The sequence below is a fragment of the Rhamphochromis longiceps genome, linkage group LG2 (genome assembly GCF_057381845.1).
Source record: "Rhamphochromis longiceps isolate RC_006_pf linkage group LG2, R_longiceps_female_GT1.1, whole genome shotgun sequence".
Taxonomy (NCBI): Eukaryota; Metazoa; Chordata; class Actinopteri; order Cichliformes; family Cichlidae; genus Rhamphochromis; species Rhamphochromis longiceps.
In genome coordinates this window covers 18,490,243-18,508,091 of record NC_140558.1, presented here as the reverse complement: position 1 = coordinate 18,508,091, position 17,849 = coordinate 18,490,243, and the positions used below count along the sequence as shown (strand labels likewise).

Sequence of the window (17,849 nt, the reverse complement as noted above, 5' to 3'; positions counted from 1 at the left end):
GTATGCCTTGCCTGCTAGCATCTTGCACCCTGCTGTTATGTTTTATATATATATATATATATATATATATATATATATATATATACATACACACATATACATATATCACTGACTTTCAGCTTGTTGTGTTTGTGGATATATGACTGACTTTAATTATTAAACATTCGCACATAAATAAGTGACGTCATATTCAGTACTTTTGACAGTTCACTCTTCGGCCGCTCCATCTTATTAGGGAAATTCCACATACATAAATGTAAATTTCAAAACTCAACCCCATCATTTAATTTGTTTTTGATTGAAATTGAATATTACTTAAACTCTCTTAAATTAACTTCCAATAAAAAAGGTTTATCATTGATTGAAATTCATTCAGAAATGTTTAACGAATGAGCCGTCACAACTTTCAAATACAAAGTTGTTATGAAGTCTGTCACATTCCCCCCCCCTTTTTTTTCTTTTGTTTTTTTCCTTTATTTATTTATCCTTCTTATTTCATTGTACTGTATATTGTTACTCTTATTTGCCTTGTATGTCTGCTGTACAAACTGAACTGGAATGACTGACTTTTCGCTTTATAATTTCAATAAAGTTTGGGGAAAAAAAACCCCTCTTCGGCCGCTCCGTTCTGCCGTATTTTGCGGCAAAATTCTCCACATCCACCGCCACGCTATGACTTGTGGGATATATGGGACCACGAAGCGTGCACTGGACCACGCTTGATATTTGGGGAAATCGACGGCGCATTTGGAGTATGCATTTGAAGTACACTTCGAATTGGGACAGCCGTCGTCGCGTGGCGGTGATGTAACTGCACTTAAAATGCGTACTTCAAGCATGCAGACCCTGAATTGGGACACAGCCTTTGTCTTATTCTGACGTCTGGCTTTCTTGCTGCAGCTCGTCCTGTCAAACCTGCAGCTCAAAGCCTTCTCTTCACACCTGAAACTGAGACTTGCTCACTACGACCACTATTAAGCTGTGTGGACGTAGCCTGATTCAGTCGTGTCTTTGGGTCTGCAGACCTCTTCCTGTCAGTTTGTTTCTGAGCCTTTGGATGCTAAAGGAAACTGGACTCACTGACATCTTGACTTTGTTTGCAGTTTCTCTGTCGGACAGACCGACATTTATGTGTTATGATGGTCTGTCTCTTTTCCACTGTTATTCTCGCCATGTTTGTATCAACACACTACAGTACAGTACTGTTCAGCTGATGCCCACGAGGGTATGGTACCACAGTGTGCTCCAACACTGCTTCATGCAGACAGAGGGGGACGTAATCCAGAACAGTTAGAACACCTGTAGGAATTAGTAGCACCAACTTTCAAGGCTGATCAATCTCCAGTACTGCAGAACAGCTTTAACCTCCTAGGACCTGGCGACATCACATTTTGGGTATTTAGACCAAAACACTCAATTTCGCTCTACAAGGGCCAAATATCCACTTAGGAGGATATTATACTTGTAACAAGTGTCACCTGGCAGTTTGTTGCTCTCTACCAGGTGATTGGCTGAAGAGCTGTGAAAAGGTAGTGGGTTTGTGGGGTGAAGTCAGCGCTCTTCTGTGGAAAAAAACAGAGGCAATTAATTCACTCGAGTGCGAGTGGGTATACTGTCGGTAAGAGACTTTTGCCATTTTTGTTTGGATCATTTGCTATTGTATGTGCCTATTTTTAATGTGTTGTTGGACTTTTTTAGTGTGACCACTGTTAAGGTTCAAAATTGAGGAAGGAGAATACAAACCACCCATGGTCCAGGAGCTCTTGGTCAAACAATGATTTTAATGAATACACACGTGTGGGAAGACAACTCTGTATGCAGACAGCAAGTAGTCTTCAACTTAATCAAAGCATGAACAGATATTTTATAGCATCAGGGTTTGATTTACTGACGCCCCTTCATGCGTCACAGATACATTTTATACATAGATCAGATCAACACCACAATGACTTTTAACCCAGAAGATCATCTTCTATTTTCATGGCTGGTACTTTCCGTTCTTGTCTTAAAGTGAATTGTTCCTCTTTCTTACCGAGACATGACTAATCTCTCCTCTAAATAAATCTAACTCATGTGTGTGTGTATGTTGACCTCACATGCTCTCTGTGTCACCTCTTCACCTACTAACTGTCTGTGTCTCGTCCTCAAATGCTCTTTCTCAATTCACCTGTTGCACTTCTGACCTTTCACCAGACCAGAAGCTCACTGAGACTATATGTATGTCTTCTACTAAATAAATGTTTTAACCAAGAACTTCTACTAAAACCTTAATATAAAATGACCTGATATAAGTGTTTTGTAAGCATGTATTGCAATTCCTTCTATGGCTCCAAGTCACTTGCACAATAGATTGTCCGGACATCGCGCCGAACAAAGCTTCCAACCCCCAATTAATTGACCGAGCTCCAACTCTTTAATAAGCACAGATATGCATTGTGTATAAAATAGTCATAACTGCACCTGAAATACAAGGTCAACATAATAACTGTATGCATAACATCTTAAAGCCTTCTTAAAGCTATCTGTTACATTGTTAAAGCCTCGTCTTAGCCTGCTGCTCAAAATAACTTCCTGCTTCTGCAAACTCTCTGCAAGCCTGTTTCCTGTCAGCCTGTGACTTTTAGCCTTTCTGAAAGACACACACTGTTCAACCCCTGAATGCAATATAAACTCCAGATTATATTATTAATGCAATGGTAATAATGATGATTATTTAACAATAGCAGTAAAATAATTTCCCTGCTCCACACCACGAATTTTAATAGAAGAATTGATCAAGCCCTAGATCGACGGTGCGCAGGGAAACTGATCAATATTGTAGGTATATTGAGTGTTTGTTTTGAATGGTTTCATAAAACTGATATTTTATTGGGTAATATTTTAATCGATAATCTCGATAGTCTCTGCTGTCCTTTCTTTGTTCTTTTGATTGATTTGTAATTTTGTTTTGGTTAGTTGTCCAGCCGTAAAGGCGGGTATTGATTGAGAGTGAGTTGTGTAAGGGCGGACTAACCTCCCTTTTTGTTTTTTGTTTAATTGTTTGTGCCACTTCCCTTTATCTCCCAGATCGCAGGTCATGCATAGCACTGATTCCCAGCTGCGCTGAGACCCGAATTGTTTGCAGTGCGTGCCACGATTGCAGTGTCGCTAAGCAGGGTGTGACGGGTTGCAGTGTTATTTTCGCACCGTTGGTGTGGTAAGTCTCATGTGCAGCTGGGATATCAGCAGAATGTGTTGTAAGTCCTGTCTAATTGATGTAATAAATAAATGATCAATTTATTTCTTTGCCCCATTTACTCATACCTTGTCCTCGGTTACATACTGCTACTGTTCTATCGAAATTTTAAACGAATATCCTCATATGTGGATCTCATTTTTCTTAGAAACAAAAATCAGGTTAAAAATGGTTTTTACATTCATCAGGTCCCAATATGCCCAAATATCAAAGAGAAATTAAAAATGCGTGCCATGGAAGACTTTGGGTCTTAGGAGGTTAAATTGTTAACTCATGTTGTGTTCCCTGAAAAAGGTCTTTTTATATAATTCTGACATGTACGTGTTTTTCCAGTTTTGGGTAACCTTACCGTTTTTAACCTTTGGCAGTTCACCACTTACCTTTGTACCATTTCAAGCTGTTCACTGGACTTACACAATTTGAATTGCAACAAATAACTGGAAAAACTGGGTGTTCTAAAACTTAACTGGTAGTGTATATATTAATATTCTTATATGCAGGTAACATGACCCTTCAAATGCCTGTAACGTGAGCGTGCTCAGAGTGAGAGAGGATTCAGTTAACTTGAGTTTTTAAATCGATCACCTGACTCAAAAACATCTCTGATCAATACTGGAGACTCACCAGTTGTACCTTAAAGTCATAACCCGTCAGGATAGTCACATGAAGAACAAAACACAGATCATCACATGATCAGGAACTGATTTATTGACTTTTACAAAAAGCAAGACAAAAAAAACTAAAAAAAACAACAACTAAACTTCGACTTTCACTTTCTTGTGACGTCACAATGTTCTCTGCATCCGGTTGATTACTTTATGATGTCATCATACGAGGAGCAATGCTCATTGACATCAACTCCTGGAACAGAAGCTTACAGGCGTATGGCATCCGCACCAGAGAGATCTGACAACAACAAACAAAGTGAGGTAAACAACACATAAGAACAAAGACAACCAAAGCATCTCTTCAGCTGGTTTTCTGAAACATGCTTGGACCCTGACATAAAACTCTGGCTTTTCTGTTCTTGAAAAACAGTAAGCCTAGGGACTTCTGCTTCAGCCAATGGAGTAACCGGTCACGTTGAGGAGTTGCTCTCCCACCTTACCTTTAGTTATTCCTTCTAATCTCGTTATCTTGGATTGTTTTCTACTCACTCAACATCGAAAGGGTTATAACCCCTAAAATGCCTTAAGGGAGTGGGAGAATATGCCGAAACAACAAGATAGAAGCGCTTCGACCGCTAAAGCTAACTCTCAGCCGGACCAAGCTAATGCTAGCAGCAACGCAGCCGCTAGCAAAGACTCGGAGATACTCAGCTATAGTAAAGCCAAAAGCGGAGATTCGAGAGGACAGCAGACAAAATATGGGCAAACTGAGCCATGAAATTAATGCAAGCTGGATAACATTGCCTGGGACATACAGTGCCTATCAGAGCGGGTGGATGAGGCGGAGTCCAGGATCACCCAGCTGGAGAGCTGGGCTGAAGAGGTGACCATGGCCATGTGCACGAGTCTGGAGGAGCGGAAAAGTCTTCAGCAAAAGATTACTGATCTGGAATCAAGGTCACAGAGAAACAATATTCGTCTATTCGGTTTGTTGGAGGGGGGAGAAAAGAACCCGGTTCCATAATTCATGGACCCACCTGCAAATACCGGAGGATTTTGACATGAAAATTTAACGCGCACATCGTTCGCTGGCAAGTAAACCCCTACCGGGGGCACCTCCGGGACCTGTCATCAACTTTCAGGAATATTCAACAACATGGTCCTGAGAGCATGGAAAAAAAAAAAAAAAAAAAAAATCAAAGTAGGTGCCAGCTTCATCTATTTCGACCATGATTATCCATGTGAAATTGTCAAAAAAACGCAAAGAATACAGCCATAAAGAAGCTGCTCAAAGAGAAAAACATTTGGTTTCAGAGGAGGAAGATCAGCCGAATGCAGTGTCGCAACTTCGAGAGCTTCTGGGCTGGCAATCAGCAAAAGGCAACGGCCTAGCCACGGCAATGAGAGCAAAGGAAAAGCTACAGGGTTTCCAAAGAGATCCAGTGGTTTAGTTTTAATGAGGAAGCTCCTTTCCGCTCCCTTTTGGCCTCACTTCATTCACCAGCCAGGTGGGAGAGTTGGTTCTCCGTTTACGTTCTTATACGTTGGGACTTTTAGGATGGTGGTGTTTATGTCTATAGACAGTTACTTTCCTTTCCAGGCCCTCTCACTTTGAGAGGCTTCCCCCCGACCCACCAACGGGGTCTTAGTTGGGGAGCAAGAGTCTCCTCTAGAAGTCAGTTCTTCATTGTTTCCCCTATATCTGTTTTGCTATGGTTTCGGGGGCCACTGTTCCAGTTTCACTTATTTTTACTGTCTTGTTCAATGTTGGATAGTTTTAAAATAGCCTCCCTGAATGTTAATGGTTTGGGCAATCCACTTAAAAGGAAAAAAAGGGTTCTGGAGAAATTGAAGAAAGGATGGCTCACACGTGGCTTTTCTAAAAGAGACACATTTGTCAAAAAAAGGAACACGCTAAATTTTAATTTCCCAGATATTCCACTTTTTTATAGCACCTGTAGCAATAGCAGACAAAGAGGAGTAACAACTCTTATTTCTAATCTATTAAACTTTGATTTCCTTGATGAGGTTGGTGACAAGGTGGGCAGATATCTATCAAAGGGAGAGTTAATAATATTGTTATCACACTAGCTAATGTGTATATTCCTCTCGAATGTGATAGAAAATTATTTAAGTCATTTTTTTTGATGCTTTAATTAGAGTGGGCGAAGGGATTTTATTCTGTGGTGGAGACTGGAATACAATTCTTAACGTCTCCCTGGATATGACAAGTTGTAAGAGACAAAAAACATAGTTCAAAGGATCTTAATATCTTGATGAAAGAAACTGGTCTGTTCGATGTTTGAAGAGCCCTCCATCCTAAAAACAGGGATTACACCCACTGCTCATTCTCGCACCAAATTCATTCCAGACTTGATTTCTTCCTAATGAACGTTGTTGACTGACATAGAGGAAAGGAGTGGTCGATCGGTACTTCAGATTTATCAGATCATAATATGATTTATTTATCTGTTCAATTATCAAGTTTTGCCAAATCTACAATATGGAACTTAGGTATCCTCAATAAAGAGTCTGCTATAAAGGAGTTAAAGGGGGAAATAACCAGTTGCACAGGAGATAATAACGATGGTCAGGTTAAGGCGATTGTGGTGTGGGACACGGTTAAGGCAGTGAGAGGGGTAGACTGATTTCAAGGGTGGCTCATCTAAAAAAAAAAAAAAAAAAAAAAAAAGGTAAAAGGGCAGCATATGATGATCTCGAAAAAGATCTGAGAAACGTAGAAATCAAACTACAACAAAACGGCAAAGATCAAAGCTTGGTCAACCAAATTAGAGTAACTAAAAACAAGATAAAAGTGTTAGTGCAAGACGAATTGGAAAAGAGATTAAGATTCTGCAAGCAATCCCTTTACGAATCATCCCCGAAAGCAACAAATTCTAGCTAGGCGGCTCCGGAAGCAGGAACAAAAGCATGCTGTCCTTCGGATCAGGGACCCCTCTAACGCTAACTTGATTTATGATCTGGTAGAAATTCACACAATTTTTAATGACTACTACCAATCGTTATATTCGTGTCTAGCTCCAATAGCAGAAATATTTATCCTCTTTAGCTCTTCCTTCTCTTGGATTATTACAGAATGAAGCTTTATGCACACATAACTAGAGAACAATTAGATACTGCAATCAGTAACTTTAAAGCAAATAAGTGCCCTGGTAGTGATGGATTTCCAAATGAGTGGTACAAAATATTTAAAGAGGAACTTGCCCCTACTTTACTCGAATCCTTTAACTTGACCCTCGACAATGCTAAAATATCTCCATCCTGGCGTGAGGCAGTAATATCTGTCCTACCTAAAGAGGGTAAAGATAAAGAATACTGTGAATCTTACCGCCCCATTTCTATTTTGAATGTAGACTATAAATTATTTACGTCAATAATTTCTAGACTAGAAGTCCATTTGCTGGATTTAATACACGAAGATCAGATAGGCTTCATAAAAGGGCGTCAAACACATGACAGTATCAGAAGAACGCTTCATATTATAGAAGAAGCAAAGAATCAGAAACTGAATATGGCACTAGTAAGCCTAGACGCAGAAAAAGCTTTTGACCTGGTCAGCTGGCCCTTTCTTTATAAGGTACTAGAGTGTCTAGGATTCAACAAGATCATTAAATGTATACAATCATTATACAGTAGCCCAGTGGCCAGGTTAAAGATCAATGGACATCTATCCTCTAGTTTTCAATTGAATAGAGACACCCGGCAAGGATGCTCAGCCCCTCGCTCTTCGCTTTGTTTATTGAGCCTGAATCCTGATATGTCACCCCCTGAGCTCATGTCAACTCTGAAAGAGTTTGGGGCCCTGTCTGGTTATAAATTAAATATTACTAAAACACAAGTCCTGAACTTTGATAATCTGCTGAACTCAATTCAGGAGGACACAACTCGCTGGTCTTCACTGACTCCGGACTTTAGTACAAGAATAGAGATTGTGAAGATGAATCTGTTGTCCAGATTCTTATATCTCTTTATGGCTCTTCCCATTAAAATCCCAGATGTTCAATTCAAATCCTGAGACAAGTTAATATCACACTTTATATGCGCAGGAGCTGGACCAAGGATACAATTTAAAACCCTTCAAATTGATAGAGATCATGGCGGACTGGCCCTCCCCAACTTATTACTTGGCAGCAACATTGTTTGTTGATGTTCCCCGGCAGTGGGGACCCAATGGAAACAAATTGAGTTTAGCATGTCTCCTCCCCAAACACGGTTGGTAGAAAAATCAAGGATAAGTAACTTAGATAACCATATAGTGGAAAACACTCTTTTAATTTGGCATGAAGTTATTAACAAATACAATCTGGGGAGCAATATTAACATTTTGTCATGGCCTTCCTACTTACAGAAGTTCCCACCTGGAAGGTTAGATCCAACATTCTTGGGTTGTATTGGAAAACGTTTAACTGCTCTGTGTCTGTTTGTAGAAGCAGGCACCTTTAAATCATTAAAAAAAAATTGAAAACAGAATTCAATCTGGAAAATACGGATCTGTTGCGATATCTGCAGGTTCGTCATTTTTTTCCAATACAGAAATAAAGGGCCCCTCCTCCCCAGAAATTGATCTTGTCAAAGTCTTTACAAATGCCTACAAATGTCTGCCCACCAAAACAGTGTCTAAACACTAGAAAGGGCTACAAAAACAATATGGCAACAACACACTATATGTGAAGTCAAAATGGGAAGCAGAGTTGAAAATTGGATTGTCAGAGGGTGATTGGCTCTAAATGTGTACCACACAACAAACATCAACTAGCTCCTAAAGGTGGAGGGAATTCAGGTGGAAAACTTTTAGATTCTTTATTTCTCCACATATTACTAACAACTTTCAAGGGCACCGGCAACAATGTTGGAGACAGTGTGGCCACCTGAACGCCAATCACTCTCATATTTTTTGGACATGTACACAATTGACTTCCTTTTGGGACAGTATATCCAAGTTAACAGATAACATCATGTCCTATGCCATCCCTAAGGATCCCAGAATCTTATTACTGGGCTTGCTACCCAGAGATTTGATTCTAAAAAATGACAGATATATTTTTAAAATCCAGTTGATCGCATCTAAAAAGGCCATAACAAGGAATTGGCTTAAGACAGATCCTCCCTGAGTTAGTGCTAGAGATTATAGAGGAAATGCATCTTATGGAGAGACTGACTTTCCTTCTACGACTAAAAGGTCATCTCTTTCAACAACGTTGGACTAAATGGCATAAATATAAGCAAAGGCTTGAAAATTCTGTCACTTAATTTTGCTTATCTCTCTTTTTGTGTGATGATTGGAACATTTTGTTCCTCTTTTAATTTTGCTGTTTTTTTGTTTATTTGTTTTTTGTCATACTCCTGTCAGAATGAAAATTCTAAATAAAAAGTTCAAAAAACAAAACAGTAAGCGCTTACTGTTTTGTAAGCCTACTACTGTGTTATATATAAAATGTATTCAGTGCTCAGACTGAATACATTTGCAGATGTTTCTATTGGTGGATTTATCGTGAGCTCAGGATTGAAATCTCTGTCACAGTGTGTGGGGAGATCGTGGCTCAAGAGTTGGCAGTTCGTCTTGTAATTGGAAGCTCCGACAGTAGGACTGGGCAATATATGGAATTTTTAAATATATCGATATATTTTTATATGAGATATGAGATGTGACAATATTGTTTATATCGATATAGTCTATGTTACGTTTGAACTATACTTGTGGAGCCGCAAGTTTGCCTCTCTTTCGTCCACTTTTGTCTCTACGCAACGTTAATCGGCCTCGCCTCTCCTTCACTGAACACAACTCCCCCTCCCCCATCGCTTCACCTGCAGGCAATGACAAGATGGACACGGCAGCTATCAAAGAAGAGCTGGTCGGTAAACGACATAACTGCATTAACAGGGCAAATCTCTTAACGAGTTACCGCGGATCGCCCCATGCATGGGGCTGGACGGTGTCAACGCATTAATGAGCTGACCGGGCTAAAATCCTTTCATTTTCTCAAAAATCGACAGTGCGCCTTATGTATGAATTCTGGTTGTGCTTACTGACCGCAAACCGATTGTATGTGGCACACGGCGCTCAGAAACCTTTCAAAAATGTTTTGGTACGACTTTGGTAAGCTACGAAACTGCTTGATGGATTGTTGGAGCATTACAGAGGAGCCTCGCAGAGTTATACGTACTCTGCTTCAACGTAATATTACCGTAATGTGTGTGTATAAGGACCAGTGTTGGTCAAGTTACTTGAAAAAAGTAATCAGTAACTAATTACTGATTACTTCCCCGAAAGTAATCCCGTTACTTTACTGATTACTTATTTTCAAAAGTAATTAATTACTTAGTTACTTTTTAAAAACACGATTGATAGAAGTGATAGATCTTTCAGCCCAATTCTACTTTTCTGCATAACCCATCATACAAAATGTAACCAAATGGAAGTCTCTTTTTAAAACTTTTAAAAAACGTTTTATCAGTTTTAATCTTTTAACTTTATGCACCAAGCAAAAATTTTATTATATGCACCATTCTCTGACTGGAAGAAATTTGTTGAACATTTAAACCCATTTTCTGCACATTCCAGCACATAAAATAAAATATTTGTGTTTACACTCAGTCTTTCAAATAGATGCAAGTAAAACACAGCTGAAAATAAATAAAATCAAAGACTCAGCGGTCCTGTTGCTCTATTTTCTCCTGTATAGCAGGAGTGGGTTAGGCGGAGGTTTACCCTGGTGCAGGTCTGCCGCATCGGTCAGTGGAAGAATCCGCGAGTTTCTCTGAATTTCCCATTACGTCGTAGCGCACTCGGTGCTTGCTCGGAAGTTTAGGGGGTTTTTTTCGCTGTAAAAAGAAGTTTTCTTCCCACACAGTGAACAGCAGACGCTAATGTTTTTGTCACTTTTTATGGAATCAAACTCAAAGTAAGGTCAGTACTTCCACGCTTTAAACGCTACATGCTCATACTCTCTCCGCACTCAATATATTATCCATTGTTGATCTGCACACAGCTGTTGTCACGAACGTCACACTCGCAAAAAAGAAATCATGGTTTTAGTAACGCAGTGTGCTTACGGGAAAGTAACAGTAATCTAATTACCGTTTTTGCAACAGTAATCCCTTACTTTACTTGTTACTTGAAAAAAGTAATTGTAATCCAGTAAATGCTCATAATTTATTTCTGAGTAATTTTTTCTTGTACATCTACGCTGTATGTTAATAAAAGTGCCTGTGTGAAAGCTGGGACACAGCTTTGACTAAGAACTCTTTTTGTTCTCACTTTATGGCTTTAAAAAAAAAATATTGACACATATCTTATATTGCCATCCAGCTAAAGAATATCGAGATAGGAATTTTGGGTCATATCGCCCAGGCCTATCCGACAGTCTCGGTCATTGTGTCTTTGGGCAAGACACTTCACCTGTTGCCTACTGGTGGTGGTCAGAGGGCCCGGTGGCGCCAGTGTCCGACAGCCTCGCTTCTGTCAGTGCGCCCCAGGGTGGCTGTGGCTACAATGTAGCTTGCCATCACCAGTGTTTGTGTGAATGACTGGATGTAGTGTAAAGCGCTTTGGGGTTCATAGGGACTAAGGCTACGTTCACACTGCAGGCGAAAGCGCATCAAATCAGATTTTTTTATTTATTTATTTATTTTTAACCCTATGCGACCCATATCCGATCATGGTATGACAGTGTGAACGGCACAAATCCGATATTTTCAAATTTGACCTGGGTCACTTTCGTATGTGGTACTGAATCCAATACATATCCGATGTTTTAGAAAGCGACTGCTGTTTGAACGGTCATGTCGCATTAAATCAGTCTTTTACGTCACTGACACAAGACAGACGCCAATTATCAGTGCCCGAGAAGACATCGCGAACGCTTCCTGGCCATCCCGTGTAGATGTCAGTGAAACTGTTGGGAAGACAACGTTGGAGAAACGTGAACATTTTATTTGTACTGTATAATCTGCAGATTCTGACAAATCTGCAACTATCCTTTGAAGCACCGCTCCTCTAAAACAGCTATAAGGATCATTATTAGGTTATCTTAGAGCTGGGCGATAGAACGATAACGATATGTATCGCGATATAACTTTTACTCGATAGAGAAATTAAGCTATCGCGATAGACCTCGCCGCTCTTGTCCTCTTAAAAAAAAAAAAAAAAAAAAAAAAGGTCAGCCAATCCAAATTAAGTAGCGCAGAGCCGAACCAATCACAGCCGCAGCGTCACGTCACGTGACTTGTTACGCTTTGAGCGTTCACACTAGAGAGCGTTTGCTGTCGCATTTTATTTGTAGTGTAAACAAGCAGACAAAAAATAGGATTTGATCAAAAAATCGGTATTGAGCATTTTGACCTGCAGTGTGAACGTAGCCTTAGTAAAGCGCTATACAAATACAGGCCATTTAAAGTAAAGCAAAGGTTAAAGGTCTGGCAACACTTTCAGTATGAACAACTTAATTAACTGAAGAACGTATTTAACTATAAACTACTCAACCCTGTAGCTGTGGTCTCATCAGGGTCATTGCAGATCTATCTAAAAAGCAGCCAATCAATAAATCCAACATACAGGGAGTGCAGAATTATTAGGCAAGTTGTATTTTTGAGGAATAATTTTATTATTGAACAACAACCATGTTCTCAATGAACCCAAAAAACTCATTAATATCAAAGCTGAATGTTTTTGGAAGTAGTTTTTAGTTTGTTTTTAGTTTTAGCTATTTTAGGGGGATATCTGTGTGTGCAGGTGACTATTACTGTGCATAATTATTAGGAAACTTAACAAAAAACAAATATATACCCATTTCAATTATTTATTTTTACCAGTGAAACCAATATAACATCTCCACATTCACAAATATACATTTCTGACATTCAAAAACAAAACAAAACCAAATCAGCGACCAATATAGCCACCTTTCTTTGCTCCTTTCATCCTCAACCCGAAAAGGCCCCACAAGCTCATTTTTGATGATACCAGCCCAAACCAGTACTCCACCTCCACCTTGCTGACGTCTGAGTCGGACTGGAGCTCTCTGCCCTTTACCAATCCAGCCACGGGCCCATCCATCTGGCCCATCAAGACTCACTCTCATGTCATCAGTCCATAAAACCTTAGAAAAATCAGTCTTGAGATATTTCTTGGCCCAGTCTTGACGATTCAGCTTGTGTGTCTTGTTCAGTGGTGGTCGTCTTTCAGCCTTTCTTACCTTGGCCATGTCTCTGAGTATTGCACACCTTGTGCTCTTGGGCACTCCAGTGATGTTGCAGCTCTGAAATATGGCCAAACTGGTGGCAAGTGGCATCTTGGCAGCTGCACGCCTGACTTTTCTCAGTTCATGGGCAGTTATTTTGCGCCTTGGTTTTTCCACACGCTTCTTGCGACCCTGTTGACTATTTTGAATGAAACGCTTGATTGTTCGATGATCACGCTTTCAGAAGCTTTGCAATTTTGAGACTGCTGCATCCCTCTGCAAGATATCTCACTATTTTTGACTTTTCTGAGCCTGTCAAGTCCTTCTTTTGACCCATTTTGCCAAAGGAAAGGAAGTTGCCTAATAATTATGCACACCTGATATAGGGTGTTGATGTCATTAGACCACACCCCTTCTCATTACAGAGATGCACATCACCTAATATGCTTAATAGGCTTTCGAGCCTATACAGCTTGGAGTAAGACAACATGCATGAAGAGGATGATGTGGACAAAATACTCATTTGCCTAATAATTCTGCACTCCCTGTATATATCCACCAATGAGGTACCGGCTGCGCATCTAGACACATGGTAAGAACCGATCGTTATGTCTAAATCAAGCACTTAAACAGCATTTCTATGGTACCATGGCTGCTCTGTTGTGTCACACAAAGCACAACTCAGGGCAAACACGCATGCTGATGACCTCTACCCGCAGCAAAGTGTCACATGAATTTACACGACCGGTAGAAATGCAGAAACACAGTACACGTGGAGACACAAGCAGCCATTTAAGAAAAAGAAAAAAAAAAAAAGTATAGGCAGAGCGCCGTGGACAGGTCAACACAAGTCTGAGACAGGTTGCTCAACACAGCTGTGCCAGAAACCTTGATGGACTTAATATTGATCATGCTTACCTGGGTTTTGTTGCGGCAACCACGACATTCGTACGTGTGTGTCCGTGTGTTGGCGATGGCCATCAGTCCGCACAGGTTACAAACGTGCACCTGGTAGGGATCAGATGCCTCGAACAGACGCTCCCTCAGGAACTGAGCTGCTCCGTGAGCAATCTGACAGTCACGCTCCATCTCGCCAAACCGCAAACCACCATCACTGAGGATGGACGGACGAGATCAGACATTAATCTCTTTTTACTGAGCACAGGCAGGCTGATGCCGGGCGCAGACATGCGCAGCCACGGACAGGTGCGTTACTCACCGTGAGCGCCCCTCCATGGGTTGTCGGTTGAGAATCTGGACCGGGCCGCGGGCTCTCGAGTGGATCTTATCGTCCACCATGTGCTTCAGGCGCTGGTAATAAGTTGGGCCGATGAAGATCTGAGACGTCAGCTTCCTCCCAGTGAAGCCGTTATACAGAACCTGATCACAAACCAGTACTCAATATAAATATTCAAAAGCATCAGACTCCGCCAGTAGGAAGTGTGACCTTGCGCTGACCTCATTCCCTCTGAGATGGTATCCATATTCAGACAGCAAGTTTGACACCTTCTGCACGTTGACGGCATCGTTAAATGGCGTGGCGTCACCGATCTCACCTTTGTTGGCAGACACCTGAAACAAGACAGAGTCACCCGTCAGCCTGCAAGTCAAAAGCTCGGGTACATGTTTATCTTTGTTTGCACAACATAAGCAACAACGATGAGGCTCCATCACACCTACAGTCGTGGCCTAAAGTTTTGAGAATGACACAAATACTGGTTTTCACAAAGTTTGCTGCTTCAGTTTTTATGATAGCAATTTCATTGTACTCTAGAATGTTATGGAGAGTGATCAGATGAATTGCTAAATCCTTCTTTGCCATGAAAATGAACTTAATCTCAAAAATTCAATTTCCACTGCATTTCATCATTCAGCATTTCATGCCATAAAGGGACCTGCTGAGATAATTTCAATAATGTTCTCATCAACTCAGGTGAGAATGTTGACAAGCACAAGGCTGGAGATCATTATGTGCTGACTGAGTTAGAATAGAAGACTGGATGCATTAAAAGGAGGGTGATGCTTGAAATTGTTGTTCTTCCTATTAAACATGGTTACCTGCAAGGAAACACATCATTGTGTAGCATAAAAATGGCTTCACAGGCAAGGATGTTGTTGCTACTAAGACTGCACCTAAATCAACCATTTATCTGATCATCAAGAACTTCAAGGAAAGAGGTTCAATTATTGTGAAGACGGCTTCAGGGCGCTCAAGAAAGTCCAGCAAGCACCAGGACCGCCTCCTAAAGATGATTCAGCTGCAGTATCAGAGTGCCACCAGTGCAGAGCTTGCTCAGGAATGGTAGCAGGTAGGTGTGAGCGCATCTGTACGCACAGTGAGGCGAAGACTTTTGGCAGATGGCCTGGTGTCAAGAAGGGAAGCAAAGAAGCCACTTCTCTCCAAAAAAAACATGAGGGACGAACTGATATTCTGCAAAAAGTACAGCGAGTGGACTGCTGAGGAGTGGGATAAAGTCATTTTCTCTGATGAAGCCCCTCTCCGATTGTTTGGGGCATCTGGAAAAAGGCTTGTCCGGAGAAGAAAAGGTGAGCGCTACCATCAGTCCTGTCTCATGCCAACAGTAAAGCATCCTGAGACCATTTATGTGTGGGGCTGCTTCTCATCCAAGGGAGTAGGCTCACTCACAATTTTGCCAAAAACAGCCATGAATAAAGAATGGAACCAAAACATCCTCTGAAAGCAACTTCTTCCAACCATCCAAGAACAGTCTGATGAAGAACAATGCATTTTCCAGCACGATGGATCACCATGCCATAAGGCCAAAGTGATACCTAAGTAGCTCGGGGAACAAATCATTTTGGGTCCATGGCCAGGGAACTCCCCAGACCTCAGTCCAATTGAGAACTTGCGGTCAATCCTCAAGAGGCAGGTGGACAAACAAAACCCCACTAATTCTGACAAACTCCAAGCATTGATTATGACAGAATGGGTTGACATCAGTTAGGATTTGGCCCAGAAGTTGATTGGCAACATGCAGAGGTCTTGAAAAAGAAGGGCCAACACTGCAAATATTCACTCTTTGCATAAACGTGATGTAATTCTCAATAAAAGCATTTGATACTTATGAAGTGCTTGTAATTATACTTCAATACATCATAGAAACAACTGACACAAAGATCCAAAAACACTGAAGCGGCAAACTTTGTGAAAACTAATATTCGTGTCATTCTCAAAACTTTTGGCCACGACTGTATGTGTGCACTTCACTTCATTTTCTGCCCAACATCAAGAGATTTTACTTAAACACAGAGCTGCTAACATAATTAGCAAACACTTTATTCACGCTTTCATCGCATCGTTTCATACGTTCTTTTCAATCGTTCTTGCAGAGATTTCTAATTATGAGGCCCACGAATGCACAGGTGTTTATTTTAACTGCACACCATCTTCAGTCCTCCACATCCAAATGAGCAGCGTTAGCTTCAAAACTCCACACCTGGTGCTCAGATGAGTCTTTACGGTGAAGTAAAAGTGTACTTGGGTACCTGAGCCTCTGATAGTGCAGAAGGCTTCATCAGCTAGCAGCTGATCCCCACAGTGTCAAAATGAAAGGTGTGAAATAACCCAAACTCTTCGCCTCTGTCAGTGCACCCCAGGGTGGCTGTGGCTACAATGTAGCTTGCCATCACCAGTGTGTGAATGTGTGTATGAATGGGTGGATGACTGGATGTGTAAAGCGCTTTGGGGTCCTTAGGGACTAGTAAAGCGCTATACAAATACAGGCCATTTTTTTTCTCTTCATTTACCTGTCATCAGGTAAGAGAAGCAAGAGATCTGAAATTGGGCTTTAAAGCTAGCACAGGGTTGCAGAGTAGCCTGAGCTAACAGCTTTCAGAAATCTTTTCAGGAAGACACACGCTAGCACAACTGTCAAAATAAAAGCCTTATTATGACAAAAACCTTGTACTTTGTCACAGAGTTAGACTTCTTTACCTTAAAGATCAGTTGTTATAAATTAATTAAAGATCTGCTACAATTTGACTGTTGTTGTGACTGGCACTATGTGAATAAACTGATGTGTAATTATCGTTACCTTCCCCTGCAGACACTCAATCAAATGGCCGACTGTCATTCTGGACGGAATGGCGTGAGGGTTGATGATGATGTCAGGAGTGATCCCCTCACAGGTGAATGGCATGTCCTTCAAAATAAAGCAAATCAATGAGAGCCTTCAAAAATAAAATCTCAGTTTTGATTGTTTTTGTACTTTGAGCATCTTTGCTGTTTCCTTTCCTGTTGTGTTAAAAAATATAACTTTAATGAATCCTTCGTGTGTATGGGGAGCGGTGCCCTGATGATAGGTACGTGACCTGCTGGGATTACCTCCTGTCTGTACTGGATCCCACAGGTTCCCTTCTGTCCGTGTCGGCTGGCAAATTTGTCGCCGATCTGAGGAATTCGGACAGAGCGTACCTGCCGGAAACACGAAGCTGTTAAACTGTGGCCGTGTCATCTGACCTCTCAGGTGTCTCAGGTGTGCGCTCACCCTGATTTTGCAGAACTTGTAGCCCTCCTGATTCAGGGTCACCATGACCTGGTCCACGATGCCCGTCTCACTGGTCCTCAGAAACGTGCTGCAGTCTCTCTTCGTGTAGCGGCGGTTCGTGCTATCCAGCTCGTCGTCATTCTCTGGCAGTGTCACCGTCTTCCCAATGATCACGTCCTCGCCAGAAACACGGACGCCAGGTGCAATGAGTCCATCGTCATCCAGTTTGTCATAGATGGCATGTCGCATCCCTGGGCGTGATAAGAATATGATTAGCCCCGCCTCCTAAAACCTGACC

At 41.2% G+C, this 17,849-nt stretch overlaps 1 protein-coding gene across 2 annotated transcripts in view; it reads right to left on the bottom strand.

Moving 5' to 3' along the window:
* Nucleotides 1-2,912: 2,912 nt before the first annotated feature.
* Nucleotides 2,913-17,849, bottom strand: part of LOC146677127 (DNA-directed RNA polymerase II subunit RPB2) — a 32,171-nt gene continuing 17,234 nt past the window's right edge. Inside the window, exons 19-25 of one of the 2 annotated variants that reach the window (XM_085418412.1) lie at nucleotides 17,552-17,802; nucleotides 17,389-17,478; nucleotides 17,099-17,206; nucleotides 14,502-14,615; nucleotides 14,263-14,423; nucleotides 13,962-14,157; nucleotides 2,913-4,141 (exon numbers count right to left, since the gene is read on the bottom strand). In XM_085418412.1, the coding sequence (XP_085274538.1) occupies nucleotides 4,052-4,141; nucleotides 13,962-14,157; nucleotides 14,263-14,423; nucleotides 14,502-14,615; nucleotides 17,099-17,206; nucleotides 17,389-17,478; nucleotides 17,552-17,802 (1,010 nt within the window). In that variant the 3' untranslated portion in view covers nucleotides 2,913-4,051. Of the gene's footprint in view, nucleotides 4,142-4,183; nucleotides 4,790-13,961; nucleotides 14,158-14,262; nucleotides 14,424-14,501; nucleotides 14,616-17,098; nucleotides 17,207-17,388; nucleotides 17,479-17,551; nucleotides 17,803-17,849 lie in introns of those variants that run through there. The other variant, XM_085418405.1, reaches the window with a different exon arrangement.